We start from the raw sequence: 23239 nt of genomic DNA on the forward strand, positions 1-23239 counted from the left end.
GAGGTTACCATTAACTCTTCAGCCAACTTTTTAAGAAAATGTAAACACTTATGGGAAACTACAACTGGAATAATATAAAGAATGAAAACTTTGACTAAGAATAGTGACATATTTATCACAAGTGGTAGCTTTCTGAATGTTTGGAATACGAAGGGTGAGATTCTGATCTATGATCTTATCAAAGCTGCCCAAAATCTTGCTTGTATGCAAAAGGCCTATAAAGGAGCTCCTTAAGCCATTTTCGTCTTCCTTGGTGCACTTGTTCAGTGGTTGGCCCTAAAGAGGCAATATGATGTAGTTGACTGAGCACAGGACAAGGAATCTGAATTCTATTCCTTGCTCTGCCAATGGTTTGTTATGTAGCCTTAAGCAAGACTCTTAATCTCTCTCTTCCAGTGTTTTCATAGCCGCAAAGTGAGAATAATTCTTAATCCTGAAACATGCTATTGAGCTAGAAATATGTTTGAGTTTAGTTGAACATTAGTTTGCACAGAACTTTGAAGATGTCAGGCATTAAAAGGCGCTGTCTATACTAGAGAAATTTGGACTACTGGCATACCTGTAACATACCCATGTGTCCACACAAACTTACTCACATTGGTTCACAGACAGTCTCACACTTAGATTGTACTTCCTCTGGTCAAGACAAGTCACAATGTTGGGCTCCACTAATGCAGTGCTAGCTGATTATGAAGCAAGTCTTGGAAGAAGCCATCGTACGAGGACACTCTGCCCTGCTGGCCCAAGGCAGATGTCTGGGAGACAAAATGGTTGTTGCAGCTGAAACTCTGTAATTTGGTACACTCTTGTCCCTGAAAAGCAGGGTATTGCTTGCTCTGAGAAGCACAGAAAGGAAAAAACAAAAACGTTGATGGTCCAATCCAGTATGGGCCAAGGTAACATCCACTTTGGGGCAGACATGAAAATGTCTTTCAATGAACCAGTCCCTGTCATTGGGCCTTTTCCATCTGTGGAGAAGGAGGTTCTATTGGACAGCATCTAGACACCCAGTATACGGCTTGTAAGGATCCGAATGGAGGACACCATTAGGATGGTTGAGTCCAAGGCAAGAGATATTTGAAAACCAAGAGGTGCTGGAAACCATGCTGGGATCACAGGACCTATTAAGAATTTCTGGAGTTGCTAGTGAAGATTGTTCCAGGTGGAAGAGGACTCTGGAGATGAGGGGACTTCTGTATAAGGTATATTAACTTTTTGTTTGTTTTTTATTTCTGCTGATCAGGGCTAGTTTTGCAAGCTCCTGAATGGGGGAACAGACTTCTGGGTTCATAAGATCATTGCCATTATTTGAGATTGTATCTGTCAGTTTCATAATTAAAGTAGAAGTCACTCCTATCATGCCCTCCAGTCTCTGCAAGTATCCTCTCTGCCTGCACAGCAGCAGTTCCTTATGCCTTCCCCATTCATCCAGCTTTGCTCCACTAGATTCCAGCAAGTAGGCAGCGCTCTCTAACCTTCTACTTGAGGCTGCCTGTGCTGTTTCAAGTAAAGCCAACGTTTCTGGGAACTAACAGTGGCTAGCCTAAGTCATGCTACATGTCCATATGCAAAATTGTAGTCCAGTAATTTTAAAAGTCAAACACTGAAATACAGAAAATGTAAAAGAAGAACTTCATTGCAACAAGCTAGGGCATCTTAGCCCTAGCATGTACTTGCATTATATCTGTTGTTTCATATGCCAGGCTCAGGTATCTGTTCAATTGGCTGCCTAGTTGCAAATGCATTTTGTTCTGCTTTTTGCTTAATTCATATCAACATTTGGGCACAAGCTCATTGTTTGCACACAATTGGAGCAGTTTGCTAACAGCCACAGTCAAGGGCCATGGAATTGTAGATCTTTTCTCCTCTTCCATTGTCCTCACTGCTATTCATTAAGAACTGGTCAATATACAGTTTTTGTACTGCTATAACTGTCAGTTGCAGGGTGTGATTTTTCTTTTTTTTGACTGATATAGTTATACTACTATAACTCCTAATGTAGATGCAGTTAGACTAGTATAAAAGCACTCAGACAAGTATAGTTTATTCCCATACAGGAAGGGTAATAAACTACCCTGCTTTAACTGCATCCGCCCAGGGGGAGTTGTACTGCTTTTTAACTATACCAGAATTATTAAAGCAGCACAATTTTTCTGTGTAGACAAGGCAGAGCAGTAACCTAAAGTAGAGAATTTATGTTTAACTAAAAAATTTTGAAATCTGCAAATTTTTGCCAATTCAGACTATTGTGTTTACCAATCAGACCAGAAGATGATGCTAATATACCTGTGGCCCTATGGAGCCTTCTTATGTGTGTCTAATTTTGGAGCATGTCCTTAAATTATAATCCATGAGAATAACTCAAGTATGAATTTATCCCTCTGCCCCCCTTGTTTGTTTTTGTTTTGTTTGCTAGAGACTTAACTATAAAGATTATGTTGAGATGCCTGCAATAAATGTTTCTTTAGTCCCTTTTGAAATATACCACACCTCTATCAAACGACTTCCCTGCCACCACCACACACCCATGTACATTGGTCCCAGTAATCGAACACCTCTTCTTCCCAGTGAGCCATATTATAAATGTTGTTAATGTTTGTTTATGTCCCTATCATTTCAAATCCCAAGACAGACTGTGCCATTAATGACCTAATGCATATTAAATCTCTCCTTCTCACTTCAGTGACTACTTTTGCCCCAAGAGCATCACAGAGCAGAAAAGGAACCAGGAATCCAGGAACGCAAGTAGTCGAGTGCTTGACCATCTTCTGGGGAAGGAAAGTGAAAATGAGATCTTCCTTCATGTTTGTTGGTTTTGGTTTGGTTTTTTTAAGCACCACTCTTACCGAGTTTGAGGAACCACATACCAACATTTTATTTTTTATTTTTAAGACAACTGATTTAACCAAGAGAACAGAGTATCAATGAATAAATGTACATCATGGTAGAGGAATGAAGCTGCAGGAGCAAGAGATACATGAGGAGTTCTTGAAAGAATACTTGCAGGTGCAAAGACAGCAAGCAGTCTTATCCCAACAGTAGTCCTCTGCACTTGTTAAATATGTACCACCTCCTCAGGACAATACCATGGTACAGGAGAGTAGCAGCTTTTGTTGGGCTGCCACCTAAACTTGTATGCTCCCTTCCATCTGTTCTCATAGCACTCCACTTGTGCAGGCAATCAAGAGAAAGAGAATGGGAATCCCCAGCACATGACTTTCTTGTCTCTGCAGTCTGGAAATATTTCATTGTTGCTTTTTGTATTTTCAGTGGCTTATTTTTGCCGTTGTAGGCTTAATAAATTTGATTTGTGCCTTTTATTTCTGTGTTAAGTTGATCTATCCATCATACTTCAATTTACCTTCTATACATCACCATTTCACTACTCCCTAGCTTCCCTTATACAGACTCCTACATTTAAAAAACTGATGAAGAAAAGCATATTTACTATAATAAGATGAAATTGACCATTAACAAAAGAAAAAAATATTTTAATAGCTGCAAATACCAACAGTTAGAATCATAGAACTGGAAGGGACCTCGGGAGGTGATCTAGACCAGTCCCCTGCACTCAAGGCAGGACTAAATATTATCTAGACCATCCGTAACAGGTGTTTGTCCAACCTGCTCTTAAAAATCCTCAATGACGGAGATTCCACCACCTCCCTAGGCAATTTATTCCAGTGCTTAACCACGCTGACAAGAAGTTTTTCTTAATGTCCAACCTAAACCGCCCTTGTTTCAATTTAAGCCCATTGCTTCTTGTCCTATCCTCAGTGGTTAAGGAGAACAATTTTTTTCCTTCCTCCTTGTAACAACCTTTTATGTACTTGAAAACTGTTATCATGTCCCCTCTCAGTCTTCTCTTCTCCAGACTAAACAAACCCAGTTTTTTTCAATCATCCCTCATAGGTCATGTTTTCTAGACCTTTATTAATTTTTGTTGCTCTTCTCTGGACTTTCTCCAATTTGTCCACATCTTTCCTGAAATGTGGCGCCCAGAACTGAACATAGTACTCCAGTTGAGACCTAATCAGCGCGGAGTAGAGTGGAAGAATTTCATCTCGTGTCTTGCTTACAACACTCCTGCTAATACATCCCAGAATGATGGTGGTTGAGTTTTTGTTTTTTGCAGCAATGTTACACTGTTGACTCATATTTTGCTTGTGATGCACTATGACCACCAGATCCCTTTCCGCAGTACTGCTTCCTAGGCAGTCATTTCCCATTTTGTATGTGTGCAACTGATTGTTCCTTCCTAAGTGAAGTACTTTGCATTTGTCCTCATTGAATTTCATCCTATTTACTTCAGACCATTTCTCCAGTTTGTCTAGACCATTTTGAATTTTAATCCTATCTTCCAAAGCACTTGTAACCCCTCCCAGCTTGATACCATCTGCAAACTTTGTAAGTGTACTCTCTATGCCATTATCTAAATCATTGATGACGATATTGAACAGAACCAGACCCAGAACTGATCCCTGTGGGACCCCACTTGTTATGGCCTTCCAGTAGGAGTCTGAACCACTGATAACTACTGTCTGGGAATGATTTTCCAACCAGTTATTTCTGTCTTTCAGGTTCCAGCATGTTCAGTCCCCAGCATGTTCAGTCCCCTACATCCTCCCATGTACTGGCAAAATATGAGCCCAAAGCATCTCTGATCTGATTTGCATACCTATTTCAAACAACATGTTAAGCCTCCACTTCCGGTTGTGCTCCCCAGCTATGTTTATTAAGTGCTGGATGCCTTATGGCCTCCTTACTGTATAGTCTGTTATGCACTTCCACCTGGCATTCGCGGATGTGCAGAATACAACAAGAAGATATTAAAATACCCATATTGCTAATTGTACTGTGATTGCATGTTAGATGCTGCCATTTTGTGTTGAGTCTTCCAAGTGCACAAGGATGGCCTTGTAATGAAAGCACTGAACTGGGACTCAGGAGATCTGGCTCCCAGCTCAGCCACAGACTTTTTATATGACCTTAAGCAGCCATTTAATCTCTTTTGTCTCAATTTTCCATTTGTGAACTGAGTATTATAATAGTTTCTTACCTTTATAGTAGTGTTGCAAGGTAAAATTGTTTGAGACACCTTCAGGCGTTCTGGTAATGGAGGTCATATACATGCTTATATAAACCATCCTGCACCTGCTAGATGTGTAGTTGAACTAACTTCTGTCTGCATTGGGGTATGTCTTTGTGACCCAGGTAAGGAGTGGGTATGGAGGGTCACTGAAAATCACTGTTGGGATAGAAATCCAGTTAATTTCAGTGATGTAGGAAGGGAAGTGTGTCCTTCAGTGTGTTCCTGAAAAGTGCAAAGTTTTTAAAAATTCTTACATGATGCATATTGCCTGGCAACTCTTTTGAACATCTAGGAGCCAACTATGATGATCTAGTAAGATCATCACCCAACCTTTTTCCTTTAATGCACTCCTGGTCTTGATGGAGTGGGCACAGAATGGACACTTCTTTTTCTTCTTTAACTGCAGCACAATTCAGGTGAACCAGTTACTCAAATCTCTCGATGATCTCAGACATATTTGCTAGTTGATAAATTGCAGTGTAGAGATCCATTGCAACAGCATGCACTGTGAACTTGCCAAATCAAACTGATGCCTGGGGTAATCACTGATTTTTCTGTGGTCAGCAGAGCTCTTTCTGGTGGTCTGATTCCACATTTGTAAGGACTTGCTCCCCACAAAGGCACATAAAAGTTTTTGGTCTCTTACGATGTCACTGCTGTTCATACCAGGTCTCAGACAACTCTGTATCATCATTCTGTCAGGGACCAAACTTACTGCTCCACCTGGTTAGCTCCATCTTGAGGAATAATTACTCCAAGGACCAAGAAACATCTAGAGAATCTTTCACAATCATATAGTATAAATTCCAATAATTGCTGATCATCTTTGACGTTACTTGTCAGTTGTACTGCCAACATACAAGACCTCTGCTAGGCAGCCTGAGATGATTCACTTTTGAGGAGTTTCAGCCAAAAAGAGCAAACTATAACTATTTGCCCTGGCCTTCATTTTGAGGATGTGTCTTCTCAATTGCTGAGTTTCTGATGGAGTTGCTGAAGTTGGACCATCTGCTTCCAGAAAGCCTTTTTGAAATCTCCCACAAGCCACTGTTTCCGGGAGTTTTTCCAGGAACTGTGGAATAAGTATACAGAAGACAGTTGAACTGCAATGGCTGGGTAGAGAACTGTGTGGACACAGGGCAGAATTGACCTCAGAACAGGATGGACGGTTTAGACACAACTACTCCGATGCCATTTACACCAGTACAATCTTACTGGTTCAGCTGCCAGTGCTTCAACTCTCCAGTGTGGAGACAGCCTAGAAATCAAAATTTGAAACTGATGTTACTTGCATTCAGATGCTAGTAAACAATCAGTCTGTTTAGAGAGTTGGTGATAAAGTATACAGTTAACAATACACAACCCACACTTGACAAAGCAATACTGGAATTTGGCATAGTATCTGCAACTAATAAGCTTATGGTTGTGCATCTAGTAAGTGCTGGAAGGAATAAGAAATGGGGTAAAATGCAAAAGGACATAAGTGCGATTTTCTAAAATAAAATTAGGAGCCTAAGTGCCATTGACTTTCAATGATATTTAGGCTTTCTGAGTGCCCAAGTCACTTTTAAAAATGGCCCTTAAGTGCCCTGGGAGTCTAAGAGCTTTTGAAAATTTTACCCAAAGTCAGTTTTTTTCTTAGAGAAAGCCACTAGCTAAAACTCTTTAGCTATTGCTGCATCTGTATAAAGCACTGTTTGGCTTTGTTTTGTTTGTGTTACAATAGCTCCAGGAGAGGTCAATCAGATCAGCCCCCTCACCCCGCCCCCCCTAATCGCTAATTGGCTGTCATTCCATGTGTGATTGTGTGGAGGTGCAGGCTCTCAGTGAAACGTGTAATGGCAAAGGGATGAAACATCTACTGTGGAAGAAACTGGGGTTTCCCCCAGTTTTTCATTTTTATTTTTTTTTTTTTTGACACTGGTGTGGAAGAAGTGTAAACTCTCTTGTCCTGTGGCGTCACACACTCTGGTGGTGGCAGCATTGTCCCCACTTCTCTCTCCTCTGTTTTTCCTCCACCAGAGGCTACATGGTATTGGAAGAGGTGTGTGGGGTCATACTTATAATTGGAGGGTGTAGGGAGCTGGAGATGGTGGGCTGGTCGTGCCAGCAACAGTCAAGACTGATTGACTGAACATGCAGGCTGGGCTGCAAGCACTGAATCTCCAGGGGGGAAAAATGAGATGCAGCTGTAAAACATCAGCTCTTCATTTAACAAAACACACTGGAGGAGGAAACTTCTATATTTAAGCTTCAGAGGAGGAAAAGGAGTCATAAACAATGAGTGAAACAAATATGCAGACAGTGCCCCTGTTTAACTAAACCTATCCCATTAATGACTTTGGTGGTGGCTAGCTAAGTACATGGACTAATTCTGCCTTCGGAGAATGTTATGGATGCTTAAAGCAAATCTGTTCAGGAAAGTGGAAAAACAAACCAACTCCCATTCCCAATAGTCATTGCTAACTACAATTTTTGCCACTTTATTTCTGATAACTTTAATCAATATAAACTTACTAATTCATTTTTCTTTTGCAGTGCTCACTGGTTTTTAGCTGTCATCTGTTTTCCTGGTTTAGAAAAACCCAGATATGAACCAAATCCCCACTACCATGAAAGTGCACCAATGCAAATAAAAGCATCCTCTTCAGAGAGAGAGAGCAGCACTCCATCTCCTTTGCCAAATGAGTTGGATTCATCTTCACAAAGCTCTCCTTCCAAGTCTACAGTAAAGAGGACACTGAACAAAAAACTTCATGTAGCTTTAACTGACACAGACAGGGAAATGGAGGACAGTGAGTCGCTATATTGTAGAAGAAGCCCTTGCAGGGGAAAAAGTGGAATTAGAAAAGTAAATCAAATAGACAGTGATTCAGAAGAACCTAGGACCATGGAATCTGCATGTCATAAACTTGATCATAGAACTGCAGATGAGAATGGCATGCAGAGTGAATACACAACTGCTGTACAACCTATGGGTATGTACATTTAAAATCTATTTCGATGTGCTTTAGGATGAAAGATTCAGCGTTCCTATTATCAAAAGACAGGTATCTCAGCTGTGGAATCTTGGTTCTTCTCTCTTGTACGTATGTATTACACAGTTTCACGTACTTTTTTCTGCATTCAGCGCACAAGATGGACAACTCAGGAAATGAGGCTATTTAATTTTTGTATCCTCCATCTATCAATGTATGGGCCTCTCCCCATACCTGCCTTACCACACATCATCTAATCCATGCATGATAAGAGATTAATTTCCTCATGAGCTTTCTGTGTTACTTAACACTGTTGTGTGAATGCTTCACAAAGATGATGTATTTATCTTTACCACATCCTTGTAAGTTAGGGCGTTTTATGCCATTTCACAGATGGGCACAGACAGAAAGATGAGAGCCAGCATTTTCAAAAGTGTTCACAAAGTTTTGGGTACCACAGTGATTGGCTGACCAACTTGACACCTCCAGTCTGACTTTTTTATTTTTTTAGAGGTACTGAGCAGCTGCAGCTCCCATGGAATTTAATTGCAGTTGAGAGTACCATGGCTCAGGTTGGGCACCCAGAAAATGAGGAACCTATAACTAGTGGTTGGTTGCCTGTGAATATTTGGAGGTTACTGACTTGCTTAACATTACTTAAGAATCTATGGTAAAGCCAGGGATAAAACATTACCTCAAGACCATCCTTTCTTTTCCTGTAGTCCCTGGCTTCATTCACTGCACATCTACCAACTTCTGCTACAAATGAGGGTTAAATATCAACAACCTAATTTGTTACACAAACCTGAATAATTTGCTGAACATCATTCATCCCATCCTGTGCACTGAGCGAGGCAGCAGTCCTGTGGAAAAAAAACAGTTTGTGACCATGGAATTTAAAAATTGTATCATATGTATGCCACAAGGGGGCCACATTAAAATTGCACAGGCAGCCCTATGTCTGGTGTTTCCTAACTTTTGCGTGCTGGATTTTGCAACCTTTAACGTTCTTTTAAATATAGTGATGTGAAGTATGTGATATCCTACATTTGAAAAGAAACAGAAATGAAAACAATTGTCATGTAGTCACCGTGCCACCCTTAGAGGGTGCCCCTAGTGTGCTGTCCCTCTGCATAGGGCAAGCTCCAGTGGCCAGCTTTTCTGTGGAGGCTGCTTCCAGCAGTGGCCCTAGTCTGGAAGAGCACTTTTACTAAGGTAGGGTTTCTCAAACTGGGGGTTGGGACCCCTGAGGGGGTTGTGAGGTTATTACGTGGGGGGTCGTGAGCTGTCAGCCTCCACCCCAAACCCGGCTTTGCCTCCAGCATTTATAATGGTGTTAAATATATAAACAAGTGTTTCTAATTTATAAGGGGGGCTGCACTCAGAGGCTTGCTATGTGAAAGGGATCACCAGTACAATAGTTTGAGAACCACTGCACTAAGGGGAGTTCAAGAGCTGCCATTGTATCAGGTAAAGGCACAAGAGTGGGAGGAGGAAGGGTCCTTGTGTTCTTTCTTCTCATAGTCAGAGTTTAAGGTCAGAAGGGGCTGCCAGATCATATAGTCTGAATCCGGTTTATCACAGGACACTGATCCAGCACGCTAAACGTACTAAACCCAAAAACCAGAATTAAAGCAAAATATTACAGTCCTCAAGAGACTGAACTATTGTGTGCCACAGACAGAAAACCGGAGGGACCGAGGTGCACCAGTATCTGAGACTCCTGCAGTGGCAGGGAACTGATTAAGTGCACAGGGCCGGGCACTGTTGAACCAGAAATCTTTCTGGAGAGACTTTGGCTCAAGTGCCTCAAAGAGTTACATTTTGATTAGTCCCATTGACTTCAGTTGGATTACTCACAGTGGGCAAGTTCAGCACCTGCATAAATCTTTGCAGAATAGGGCACTTGATCTTTCTGATAATATTACAGAATTAGTGGATGGTGATAATGCAGTAAACATAATGCAATTTATTTTAGTAAAACTGTTAGTACTATCATGAAATATTACTTTAAAAATAACGTAAATTGTCTTGGTTAAGAACATCTCAAACCTTCAGTTAGTTTCCAAAAATGGTAGTCCTAAATGGGAATGTATTTGAATTGTGGGGGATGTCAAGTGAGGTAGTACAGGGATCATGTTAGGTTTGATCTTTGTATGCAGTCTTAATTATGTTGATGAGGGAGTTTAAAAGGAGATTTAATTTTTCTATGTTTAACAAGGAATATAAATTCTGTTATTCTATAAATATAAGTATGTACGAAACTTAGAAGTTTCATTAAAATTTGATTGTATAAAACTTCAGAGAACAATTGCCGCAGTTGTGCAGCTTTTCTGTTTTTTTCGTTTCCTTTCTTTTCCAAGCAAGAGACTCCCTCAGCTCTTCTGTCAGCATCATAGTGGAAAGGGAAGAGGAGGAAGAAGGAAATGCGTCAAAATGTATTATTACATATTTGATGCCTGTGAATTATTTCTTAAAGTTCAATTTAGACTTCTAAGTGCCTAAGACACTTTTGAATATGGGACTTAAGGGACCTAAGTCATGTAGGTGCTTTTGAAAATTGTTCCCATGTTCTCAAAACTTAAATTTGGACATGTGGTGGCTTTTTCTTTTTTACCTCAAGTTTTTAGCTTGCTTATACAAAATATCTGCACTGTCAACCTTATTCAAAGGGAATAATATTTCAAAATGCTTTACTAGTGGTAAAATTATAATGGCTGGTGAATGTAGTGGCTGCTAAAGTTAAGACTACAGAATAATTTCTAGAATGACCCCATCTTCATATGCTAATAATTTCCCTAATTTTAGCCTTTGTGCCTGAAATTTTCCATGCTTGATGTCTGCCTCAAAGTGAAACTTTTCAAAAAAAAGTATGAACGAAATATGTATTGTTAAGTGTCTGAGTTAAGGGAGGGAGAAGAAAATGCAATTTTTCCACAGATTTTGTTAGTTGTGATTTATGAGGTGGCTCACAGTTGCTAATCCTTTACAATTCAAATTTGACATCCATAACTTTCGTTACGTGCTTTGCCCAGTTGCTTTAATGACTCATAAGATGATGGAATTTCAGTAGAACCTCAGAGTTACAAACACCAGAGTTACGAACTGACCAGTCAACCACACAAGTCATTTGGAACTGGAAGTACACAACCAGGCAGCAGCAGAGACACCCCCCCCCCCCCCCAAAAAAAAAATTACAATACTGTGTTAGACTAAAAAAATAAATAAAGGGAAAGCAGCATTTTTCTTCTGCATAGCAATGTTTCAAAGCTATATTAAGTCAATGTTCAGTTGTAAACTTTTGGAAGAACAACCATAATGTTTTGTTCAGAGTTATGAACAACCTCCATTCCTGAGGTGTTTGTAACTCTGAGGTTCTACTGTATGTTCTAATATCCTTTTCCTCCTTGCTCCCCAGGTACCTATGCCATAGAAAAGTCACATTTTAAACTATTAAGTTAAACCCCTAGATATTGGATGTAGGTGAACCTCTTTTTAAATGCATAGCTGTGTTTCCAGCTCCAGTTTATCACCAGTCTTGTGATAGTCTTATTCAATCTTATTTTCAGCAGGTGCGGCTTTAAGAAAAATATCAAGTATCAGCTTCCTTTTTTTAAAATGAACGTTTCTAGTCCTTTATCGTACAGAGAAGTCTGAAAACATGAAACAAGTGTACTCCAAACGCTCAGAAATAAGAAGACAAATAAAAACTCATATATATTTAACGTGTGTGTGTGTGTGTGTGTGTGCGTGTGTATACAAAGTATGAGATTTTAAAACAAATCTCATTTATTTGCGGGCCTGTCCCATGGAATGCATGGGGCTGGCAGCTATAGCATAGTGAAAAAACATAGGTTTCTGAATTGCTCCAACTCAGTCATACCAACATTTTTGGGGAAAAAAACAGGTTCTGTAAAAGTACAGCCCCACTTTCTGTTCTTGCTTTCATCTTTAAAATACCCATTTAGGTTAAGGGAGTGAGTCCTGACCTGTACTCTCTCTAGGCAAATTATTTTAAGACTATGCCTTAGTTAAATCATGTGTAAAATAGGACCAGTAATGTTTTAACTCACCTTTGGCAAGTGCTTTGAATCCTACAAAAAAAAAAGGACTTTAAGTACAAAATATTACTAGTTTTGTTTTGATAGATGCAGGAAGTAAAGCACAGAAAGGGTAACTTGTTTGTGTGGGAAAACATTGAGTACATTAGGCAAAGGTTTCATGGAGAAGAACTGTAATGCTGTGATCATGCACCAAGTCACAGCATGTCTCTGCTTTCTCATCTGTAACACTGGTATATTTATTTACCTACTTCACAAGGACTCCGAGACTAGTGTTTGTAAAGTTCCTTTGGAAACGTAAAGCTTTAAGGAAGTAATTTGCAAAGCAGAGTTTTGCTAGTGACATAAACACATGTAGCTTAGTTTCACTAGTTATTGTTTTGGTCTAGGTCTAAAGATTTCGAAGGCAAAACACTTTCTGAAATGCTATTTGTGAGGAACACTTCACTTAGTCCATTTTGAGGCTATAAAAATGATGTTGTATTTGATTTTTAAATGTCTGGCTATCTGTGTTTAATACAGATGGCTTGCACAAAATCAGGCTGAACTATAGTGAAGATTCCACTGATGGCAGTAAACTAAATGAAGATGAGCCTATAGATTTTTCTGAAGATCAAGATAACCAGGTAAAGAATTTAACAACGTTGTTTAGGTAATGTGTAATATTGTTCCCCTTCTGAAGAACAAAAATCAGATTGTATGTGTGACTAGTGTTTTTAAAAGCAGTATGCAGATAGTAAATTACGTATTGTGTGAAACCTAGATTTGATATTTGTAAGGTTAGAACCTAGAGCATTTGTTGCTCAGTATTAGAATTATACTTGCATCTTAGCTGCTAGAAGATTAATGATATACTCTTTCACAAAATTGGCTCAGTAAGAATCTGCTGTACAGATCATGCACTATGCTTCGTGCACTTTTGCTTATTGACCATGGACTATAATGATTTAGCTGAGGTTTTGAGAGACCAGTGACTATTACTTTCCCTCAGTTCCTCTGCTTCTGTCTTCATAGGAGGTCCTGGAACCATCCACTCTCTGTTCTTTAAATGCCATTCCTTGGCAATAGACCGACTTCGTAGGTAGATGTTAGCCTTTTTCTTTTTTCTTTTTTTATATTAATTTTAAAAAGGGGGTTTTGTCTAGGTTTGTTGTCTTTCACTCTCCACTCCCAAACCAGAGGATCAGAAGAAAACATTGGGATTTAAAAAATGTGGGGTCTTAGATAGTGGAAAAATGTCTTTTACAAACCCATTTTAGGCCATTGTTTTGAGGTTCTGGGAGGGAGGACATTCTTCCAGGCTTTTAAAGGCTGTATTGTCCTTCCGGAAGGTATACAAAAAGTTATCCTCCCTTAAGAGGCCATCAGAACTGAATCAGTGCCGGTGCAGGTCTTCACATCTGAAATCAAAGGATCAGAGACCCTCAAATCCTTTCACATAAGTCATAGGAGTCTTCTGTTCTACCATTTATCTCCCTCTCCAAAAAAGAGACTCAGAGTACATCACACCTTGGGATTGAAGTTTTCTTAAGCAGTATTCTTCCTACTCAGCCCAGCATACTGAATAATCTTTCTCAAGGTTTGCATTTGTGGGGTGTTTTTGTGTGTGGTCAGAACCTCATATCTGGGCTGAAACCTAAACGGCTGTTGCAGATAGACCAAACTCATCTTTCCCAACTCATGACTGTGCCGAGGTCTGCTTTAAGCCTTCCCCCAAACGGACTCCTTATTGTCTTTTCTCTTGCACTCCCTAAATCCTCAATGAAAAGGGAACCTTTGCTGGGAGCAGATTGAGAGGCTGTAAGAGGGATGGGCAGAGAGTCTGAGTTGGGGTTGGTGGAGGGTGGCAGTCAGGAGAATGGTATAGGCAGCCTCTGCCTTGGTCCCTGCATTTTGGGAGGAGAAGGGGATATGTTGAATCTTGTTGTAGCAGCAGCTCAGGATTCAGCCTGGATTTGAAGTTATTATTCACATCTATCAGAATTTGCCAGAACTGGAATAGAAACAGGTAAGTTGAGCTAAAATATATAGAGGCTGACTGCAGTAGAAACCTTTAAGAAGGCACAGAAATAGGTGAAATGTGCATGACACTGATGCTAGAGAACAACCATCTAAACTCTCCCTCAACCTGGCAACACATTGCATTATGAGTTGGCTAGTTCTGTCCAAAAGATTTTCAAACAATTTTGCCGTACTACTTTGTTTTATTTTTTGAAAAGCCGTCTTCTTTCCTGTAACAAAAATGGTCCTCTGTGCTAGTCAAGGAGTTTCTGTTCAAAACGCAAGAAGATCCATGTGTAATGTTGCATTATTAAATACTCGTAAACACTGACAGAATTCTCATCTATAAAAGTTCTGTCTTCTCCTATAAAGGCAAAACCTTTGCACTGAAGATTGCTCAGAAGAGTGATATAAGTGAATAAAATATGAACCTGAAGAGCAAGTTCTTCTTCGAGTGATTGTTCATGTGTATTCCACAGTAGGTGTGCGTGCTCGCCACGTGCACCGGTGCCAGAAGTTTTTCCCCTAGAAGTACCCATAGGGGGAGCACCGCTGCGCCCCCTGGAGTGGCGCCTCCATGGTGCGATATAAGGGGAGCTGCGCGCTCCCTCCACCATCAGTTCCTTCTTGCACCAGTGAAGGTGAGTCGGAACTACACTGCTCCAACTTAGCTGTAGCTCGTCCCCAGAACTTTTCCATTCGCTTAGTGCTAGTACTGTTGTTAGTCAGTTCTTTCAGTCAGTTCAGTTAGCTAGAGTACCCTGGCTGGGGCATGCCCCAGGCTTCAAGTTGTGCAACACTTGCAGGCGTTCTATGCCAAGAAGTGACCCGCACGCGGATTGCCTACGCTGTTTGGGTGAGACTCACATCAGCGACCGCTGTAAGATTTGTAGATCTTTTAAACCCCGAACAAAAAAGGGAAAGAGACATTAGACTCCGGTCCATTCTCATGGAGTCAGCGCGGACCCTGGCGCACCGCACCGATTTGGCTCCTGGCACCGCGACTTCGGTATGTGGCGACCCTTCAGTGCCTTCCACTGGCTGGTACCACTCCCCATCTACGGGACACAAGAAGTTGAGGAAAGGCCCGTCATCGCAGCGGCATCGAGAGAAAGTAGGGGCAGAGGCTAGACCCATGTCAGGCAGCCCTCATTCCTCTCCAGCCCCTAGGCCTCTAACTCATGTTGAGAGGAGTAGCCCGGCCGCGTCAGGTCAGGCCTCTCCGGATGTCCAGATGCCTTCGACGCCGGAGGCCTTGCAGATGTCATGACCATGCCGGTACCAGGGGTGCCGCCGGTGTCGGGCTCCCACTCCAGAGGCAAACCGTCGCTGGGCTCCCCGCAGTCGCCCCCAGCTCGGCGCAGGTCTTGGACAGGAGACTGACCCCGCTCTCCGCCCAGCGATCGTTCAGCAATGCACGAGGACTGCATCCCGTCGACACCTGCTAGACTCTCTGATTGGGTGCCGTCTGAACAGGGCTCCCGGCACCGTTCCATACTGCGGAGCAATTACCGACATGACCAAGAAAGGCATTGCAGACGGTCACCGAGTCGTTGGCCTCGGTCATGACATGGGCACTGTCGCCGCTTCCGGTCAGACTCCTGCTCTCGCTCCATGCCGAGACACTGCCCCTGCAGCTTGAGGCGTAGATTGCTGGCACTGCGCTGTTGAAGGTCCGTGTGTTGGAGCAGATCGCAGAGCCGCAGCTATGAGCGGTACTTCTCCTCTGCATCGGGGTCGCGGTCCTGTGGACGCTGTCACTCCAGGCACCACCGTTCCTCCCACAATAGCGCCAGGTCACTTGTCAGCCCAACCTCTGCTCGCAGCTGCTCCTCCTTTGGTCAGCCTAGTCAAGCCAACCAGCCGGTGCCGCAGCAGGGGCAGTGTCATAGGGCCCCATGGCAAGGGCAGTGGTACCAGTGGGCACCGTGGCCTCCGACGCAGCCCCAGGTGGGGGCTTGCTCGGTAACCGGAGCTTCAGAGGTGCCGTCAGCCTTGCTCTCTTGGCCCCCAGGAGCTAAATGAGTGGGACATACATCCTCGGCGCCGCACCCGGAGTCCGACTAAGGGGTGGACCCTCCGGTGCCGGCAGACACTCAGAGCTCTGTGCCAGCCTTGTCTCCCGCTCCGGATGACACAGTTGCAGCCCCTCCGCCCCGCAGGAGGACTTCAGAGCACACCAGGAGCTCCTGAGAAGGGTAGCATTGAGCCTTAACCTCCAAGCAGAGGAGATGGAGAGGCCCTCAGACTCCCTTTTTAATGTCCTGTCCTCCCCGGTGCCGGGCAGGGTGGCTTTGCCCCTCCACGAGGGGGTAGCAAACATTTCGAACGCCATGTGGCAAACGCCGGCTTCCCTGGCCCCCATTTCAAAGAAGGCAGAGCACAAATATTTTGTACCCACCCAAGGGCATGAATACCTTTATTCCCCTCCCCGGCGCCCAACTCCCTGGTGGTCGAATCTGTCAACCAAAGAGAGAGACAGGGCCAACCAGCTCCCACGCCCAAAAATAAAGATTCAAGGAGACTGGACTCTTTCGGTAGGAAGTTGTATTCATCTTCAAGCTTCCAGCTACAGGTGGCTAACCACCAAGCTCTCCTGAGCAGATACGAATTTAAGTTGTGGGGCTCACTGCCAAAATTCGAGGTCTCCCTCCCGGAGTGAGACAAGAAAGAGTTCAAGGCGCTGCTGGAGGAGGGTGCGGCTGCCGCCAAAGCTGCCCTACAGGCGGCGTCGGGTATGGCGGACATGGCTCCTTGATCCATGGCCTTGGCAGTATTCATGCGGAGGGCATCATGGCTCCTGCTGTCCGGGCTATCCACGGAGTCCTAGTCAATTATGCAGGATCTCCCGTTTGTTGAGAACGGGAGATCCTGCATAACAAACGTCCCACAGAACAAATGGATGCCAGGCTGCATGGCATGAAGGATTCCTGCATGATCTTGCAGACCCAGGGCCTTTATGTACCGCCGGCCAAAGCCAAGTTCAAGCCACAGCAGGCCCCCGCCCAGGCTTCTCAGCCTAGATATGAGCCCGCCTATAACAGGTCTAAGGACCGGAAGGGGCGCCCTCAACAGCAGTCGCGTCCTGCCCCACAACCTGGATCCTCTAAGGGCAAGCAGATGGGAAAAAGGCGTTTTTGATGGGGTGCCGGGGGTAGCTGGGCAACTCCTGAGGGGACTCCCCTGTCAATAAAGCTTCCCTTCCGCAATCACTTGTGTGCTTTTCTCTTGGAATGGTCGTGACTAACCTTGGACCAATGGGTCCTCAACACCATCTCTCGGGGCTACATGCTGCAGTTTGTCTCGCCCCCGCCCAACCGCCCTCCATCCCTCACTGGTCTTGGGGACCCATCACATGTGGACCTGTTAGAGCAGGAGGTGGGCCGGCTCCTCAGTCTGGGAGCTGTGGAAATGATGCCCGGGGAGTTCAAGGGCAAGGGGGTTTACTCCCATTATTTCCTTATCCCCAAGGCGAAAGGGGGTCTCAGGCCTATTCTAGATCTGCGGGACCTGAACCAATTCACGGTCAAGCTCAAGTTCCACATGATCTCCCTGGCCTCTATCATACCCTTCCTGGACCCTGGGGATTGATACGCGGCCCTGGACCTGCAGGACACGTATTTCCATATTCATATATTCGAGGGGCACAGGCGCTTCCTCCGGTTCCTAGTGGGGCAGAACACCGTCAGTTCACGGTCCTCCCGTTTGGCCTATCCACTGCCCCCAGGGTGTTCACGAAGTGTATGTTGTTGGTGGCGGCCTACCTCAGGTGCCGGGGGGTCCAGATCTTCCCCTACCTGGACTGGCTGGTCAAGGGCAGCTCCTGGTTGCAGATGCAGGACCACGTGGTGCTCCTTCTGTCCACTTGTGCCAACCCGGGTCTGTTGGTAAACAAGGCCAAGTCAACATTAGTTCCAGTCCAGCACATAGAGTTCATCGGGGCGCTCCTGGATGCCTTGACAGCCATGGCCTCCCTTCCGCTGGGCAGGTTCGAGACCCTAAAAGGGCTAATCGCCTCAATCTCGAAATTCCTCATGACAACGACCAGGGCGTGCCTACAGCTCCTGGGTCACATGTCGGCATGCACGTACATAGTACGCCACGCCAGACTCTGGATGAGGCCCTTCCAACTTTGGTTGGCCTAACAGTTCTTCCAGGCCCAGGACAGTATGGACAAAGTCCTCACCGTGCCCGACCTGGTGATCGCCTCCCTACGGTGGTGGTCCTCCCTGAGCAACATGCTCCAAGGGGTCCCCTTCCAGGACTTGGCCCCATAACCGGACCTAGGTTGCGTCAGACCTGGGTTGGGCGGCCCATATGGGGACAGTTCAGACCCAAGGGCTGTGGTCGACCACGGAGTTGTCCCTCCACATAAACGTCAGGGAGCTCAGGGCGGTACGCCTGGCGTGTGTGGCTTTCCGCTCACGCTTAAAGGGCAAGATAATCGGGGTCCTCACAGACAACATGGCCTCAATGTTTTACATCAACAGGCAAGGTGGGACCCGGACCTTGGCCCTCTGCCAAAAAGCCTTCAGGCTGTGGGACTTCTGTATAGCCCACATCATCTCCCTGAGGGCCTTCCACCTGCCGGGAGCCCGCAACACGTGGGCCGATAGTTTAAGCAGGGATTTCTCCTCCCCTCACGAGTGGTCTCTCCACTCAGAGGTGGCTCACCAGACCTTCCGAGCGTGGAAAATTCCCCAGGTGGACCTGTTTGCATTGCCCCCGGTTCTGCGGTTGGGACGGGGTGCTATCTCAGGTGCCTTCCTCCTGCCGTGGTCAGGCCAGCTTCTCTATGCCTTCCCCCCCCCCCCTTACCCCTCATCAGCAAGGTCCTAGAAAAGGTGAAGTTAGACAAGGCACAGCTTTAATCGTCCCAGCTTGGCCCCGGCAGCATTGGTACGGGACCCTCATGAGCCTAGTGGTGGCCCCACCGCAGCCGTTGCCTCTCCGCCGGGACTTGCTCTCCCAGAACTGAGGCCATCTCCTCCACCCCAATTTAGAGGCTCTCCACCTCACACCGTGGCTGCTCAATGGCTAGGCGGGGAGGAGCAGGTGTGTTCAGAAGGGGTCCAACGCGTCCTCTTGGAAAGTCGGCGGCCATCCACACGCCGAGCCTACTTGGCAAAGTGGTCCAGGTTCTCCAGGTGGGCTGTTGAGTGGGGTGTTTCCCCGACAGCCACCCCAATTAATCTTATCCTGGATTACCTCCTCCACCTTGGGACCCGGACCCAGGCCCGGGCCCCCTCCTCAGTCAGGGTGCACCTGGCAGCCATATCGGCCTTCCATCCGCTGGTGCAATGTCATACGGTGTTCTCCCATACTTTGAGCGGACGGTTCCTCAAGGGATTGGACCGTCTTTTCCCATATGCTAGGCCCCCTGTCCAACAGTGGGATTTGAACTTGGTGTTGTCCCATCTCACGGGATCCCCCTTCGAACCTCTGGCCAAGTGCTCCTGGTCTCATCTTTCATGGAATGTGGCCTTCCTGGTTGCCATCACGTCGGCCAGGCGGGTATCGGAGCTCAGGGGTCTGACCTCTGGACCCCCGTACATGGTTTTTCACAAGGATAAGGTCCAGCTTGGTCCACACCCCGCGTTCCTCTCTAAGGTGGTCTCCACCTTTCACATGGGCCAGGTCATCTTTCTGCCTGTCCTGCCCCAAGCCTCACGTGTCCAATGAGGAACACCACCTCTACACGCTCAATGTGCGTAGGGCGCTGGCTTTCTACCTGGAACGGACTAAGCCGTTCAGGAATTCTTCGCAACTGTTTGTTGCTTCGGCTGAGCGCATGAAGGGGCGGTCGATCTCCACCCAGTGCCCCTCTCGCTGGATCATCTCATGCATCTGCACCTGTTATGATCTGGCAGGAGTTCCCGCGCCACCGATCGTGAAGGCACACTTGACGCAGGCACAGGCCTTGTCAGCTGCCTTCGTGGCCCGCATCCCAATTCAGGACATCTGTAAGGCCGCTGCCTGGTCCTCTGTTCACACGTTCACCTCGCACTATGCGATTGTATCCCAAACCAGGGACGATGCTGGGTTCGATAGGTCTGTACTCCGTCCCGGGAACGTTGAACTCCTACCCACCTCCAACAGATATAGCTTGGAATCACCTACTTGGAATACACATGAGCAATCACTCAAAGAAGAAAAGACAGTTACCTTTTTCCGTAACTGGTGTTCTTCGAGATGTGTTGCTCATGTCTATTCCATATCCCGCCCTCCTTCCTCTCTGTTGGAGTTGTCCGGCAAGAAGGAACCGAGGGTGGGGGGAGCGTGCAGCTCCCCTTATACCGTGCCATGGAGGCGCCACTCCAGGGGGCTCAGCGATGCTCCCCCTATGGGTGCTGCTAGGGAAAAACTTCCAGCACCGGTGCACATGGCGAGCACGCACACCTACTGTGGAATAGACATGAGCAACACATCTCAAAGAACACCAGTTACGGAAAAGGTAACTATCTTTTTCTGGTAGTCTTTTTATCTTTGCATATATAAACAGTATGAATGTCACTTCCATGGAAATTCAGCTTAGGCTACTTGGAATATCCCAACCTGAGTATTTTAGCTTGTTGTGTTGAGTAGCAATTCCCAATCCTGGTAGGTTTGCTGAGTCTCCTCAATAGGAAACTGACAAGAAGTAATGTTAGCTGAAAGTTTGATGATGCAAAATTTACTGTTAATTTGTGGGAGCAAACTGTGCTAAACTTGAGTTCCTTGTCTTAAGTAAATACTGTAAATAAGTAAGTGTAACTTTTATTTGCATTCCATTTAAAAAGCAGTCAGCCTATAAACTCCCACAAATATTTTGTTTTTGTAGGAAGACAGCAGCGATGATGGAGGCCTTGTAGATGATAACTGTAATTCAGAGTTGGGACAGTGGCATCTGAAGCCTAATATCTGCATACAGTAAGTATAAAGATATATTGATTAGAACGAACTTCAAAATAATAAAATGCAAAACAGAATGACAGCACTAAGAGGGTGTCACTCAACCTTCATAAGATGCTGCTAACGTACTGTTTCTATTTTTTGAGGTTTCTATATTTTGCAGTATAATCTAGTTTTAGGATTTTGTGTGGAACTCCCTATGCACTGAAAATAAATAGGTTTCAGAGTAGCAGCTGGGTTAATCTGTAGCTGCAAAAAGAAAAGGAGTACTTGTGACACCTTAGAGACTAACAAATTTATTTGAGCATGCTCAAATAAATTTGTTAGTCTCTAAGGTGCCACAAGTACTCGTTTTCTTTTTGAAAATAAATAGATATTCCCCTTTGGTTTGCTAAGGTAGAAAGACTTGCTTTTACAAGCATCTAAGATATTTTTATTCTAATAAAACTGCTGTTCTTAGTGATTTAGTATTTAGGTTCCAATTCAGCAAACTACTTAAGCGTGTACTTAAGTGCCATCCCTATTTAGCAAAATACATAGGAAATTGCTTACAATTCAACATGTGCCTAAATAGATGTTGAATTAAGGCCTTAGTTGTGGGCATCTCAAATTAGCAGGGGAGAACGGGACAGATATTAAATAATATAAAACTAAAATATGTATACAGTCTCAATTTCTTGCCAAAAGTATTGTGCAGTTGTCCTCTTTCTTGCACCTCTTTCCTGACTTACCTGTTAGGTATACTTCCTTTGCTTTGTTCAGAACAGTCATAACAGAAAATCTGTTACTTCTGTAATTGCTTTTAGTTAAAACAGTTCTTTCTATTGCAAACATGAGAACTGGATTCCAAGAACCAGAAAGCTATGTAAAAGCAAATTTATTGCCTATCACTAGCTTTAGTAGTTCAAATGTTACGTGATAAAAATGTAGACTTCTAAAGTCATAAATACTTTTCAGTTAGCATTGATGCCTTCACAGATTCCCTTCTATTCTTTCTTTATCTTTTAATCCTGTTTATCCTTCGCGTTATATTATATACTACAGGAAGGAAAAAAAATGCAAGTATATTATAATATAAAGGTTACAGTAACAAATGCATAATAGTTTAATGCATGTGTATCATCCATAATTCATTATATTTTATGCCATATTTATAACAGCAGAAATAAACCTAACTTGTGAGATCTAAGAATATCACAGCTGGAGGTGCAATGGCTTCAAGTTACGGTTTGAAATTAAATGCCCCATGCAGATGGTGATCGCCCCCTTCAACACTGCTCCCACCCAAAATAAAAAGGCTTAATGTGCCATGGATTACCTTTAGCACTCTGAATTCTAGTCTGTCTGTAGAAATGGAAATAAAAGCCATAAACTCTTTAGTATCTTCACACATAACCATAACGTCTCTCTTACTAACAAGATCCTCAAAGTGTTGTGTCAAAATCTTAGCTTAACACCAACAAAAATCATTTTTGGAGTTTCATTTCTTCATTGATTTAAAATGCACCTCTTTCCTGAAACAACATTTTAATATTAAAAAACCCATTGCTTGTGTAAGTAATTTACTTTGTTTCAAAGTTTAAAGGCTGTGCAATTCAAAAATTGGTACAATTACCAAGCGAACATATTTATTTTTACTATAAACGTGGTTAAATATTTCCATTCTACTTTGAAAAGTAGTTACTTGCAGTAGCATCATATATAAAAGTATAAGATACTGCAAAAATTGTTTTGTACTATCTGAACAGTGCATTTGTTTTCTGTTATTGGGAGTAGGCTGTTCCTTTGGGGACATGAATACAAGGACAAGTTGTCTCCACTGTTAGCAGTGATAAGTATATGAACCAGTAAAACATATTAGCACAATATAACTTTTTCAAAAGGTATTTTGTCTGATTTTTTTTTAATGACTTTTCTTTTGCTTCAACTTTTACTGCCAGCGGTTGGAAAGTCCTTGAAACTAAATGCTCATGCAAAACTTTTTCTGTATTAAGTTCACTGAGTGAATAGAAGAGGTAGTTTGTTTTTTTCCCCAAATATGGGAAATATGTTTTTTTTTTAAGTACAGACATTTGTTATGCCATTTTACTGACCTACAACTTAAAGCAGTAAATGAGTTTCTGAAATATTTGATTATATTACTTATAAAAAAAAGAGGACATTGTCATTTTGATACTGACTATATATAAATGTGTATATTAAATCATTAACTGTAT

The 23239-nt window shown here is 43.7% G+C and overlaps 1 protein-coding gene and 1 long non-coding RNA gene across 5 annotated transcripts in view; one reads left to right on the forward strand and one right to left on the reverse strand.

Moving 5' to 3' along the window:
- SENP6 (SUMO specific peptidase 6) overlaps nt 1–23239 on the forward strand; it is a 152751-nt gene that overhangs the window by 122283 nt on the left and 7229 nt on the right. For all 4 annotated transcript variants that reach the window (XM_074948006.1, XM_074948008.1, XM_074948009.1 and 1 more), the window contains 3 exons: nt 7631–8070; nt 12654–12757; nt 20953–21041. In XM_074948006.1, coding sequence (XP_074804107.1) covers nt 7631–8070; nt 12654–12757; nt 20953–21041 — 633 coding nt within the window. The remainder of the gene's footprint in view (nt 1–7630; nt 8071–12653; nt 12758–20952; nt 21042–23239) is intronic.
- Nucleotides 6070–23239, reverse strand: part of LOC141984703 (uncharacterized) — a 44268-nt gene continuing 27098 nt past the window's right edge. Inside the window, exons 2-3 of the long non-coding RNA XR_012638786.1 lie at nt 8876–8933; nt 6070–6350 (exon numbers count right to left, since the gene is read on the reverse strand). This is a non-coding gene — a long non-coding RNA (uncharacterized LOC141984703). The remainder of the gene's footprint in view (nt 6351–8875; nt 8934–23239) is intronic.

The sequence above is a fragment of the Natator depressus genome, chromosome 3 (genome assembly GCF_965152275.1).
Source record: "Natator depressus isolate rNatDep1 chromosome 3, rNatDep2.hap1, whole genome shotgun sequence".
Taxonomy (NCBI): domain Eukaryota; kingdom Metazoa; phylum Chordata; order Testudines; family Cheloniidae; genus Natator; species Natator depressus.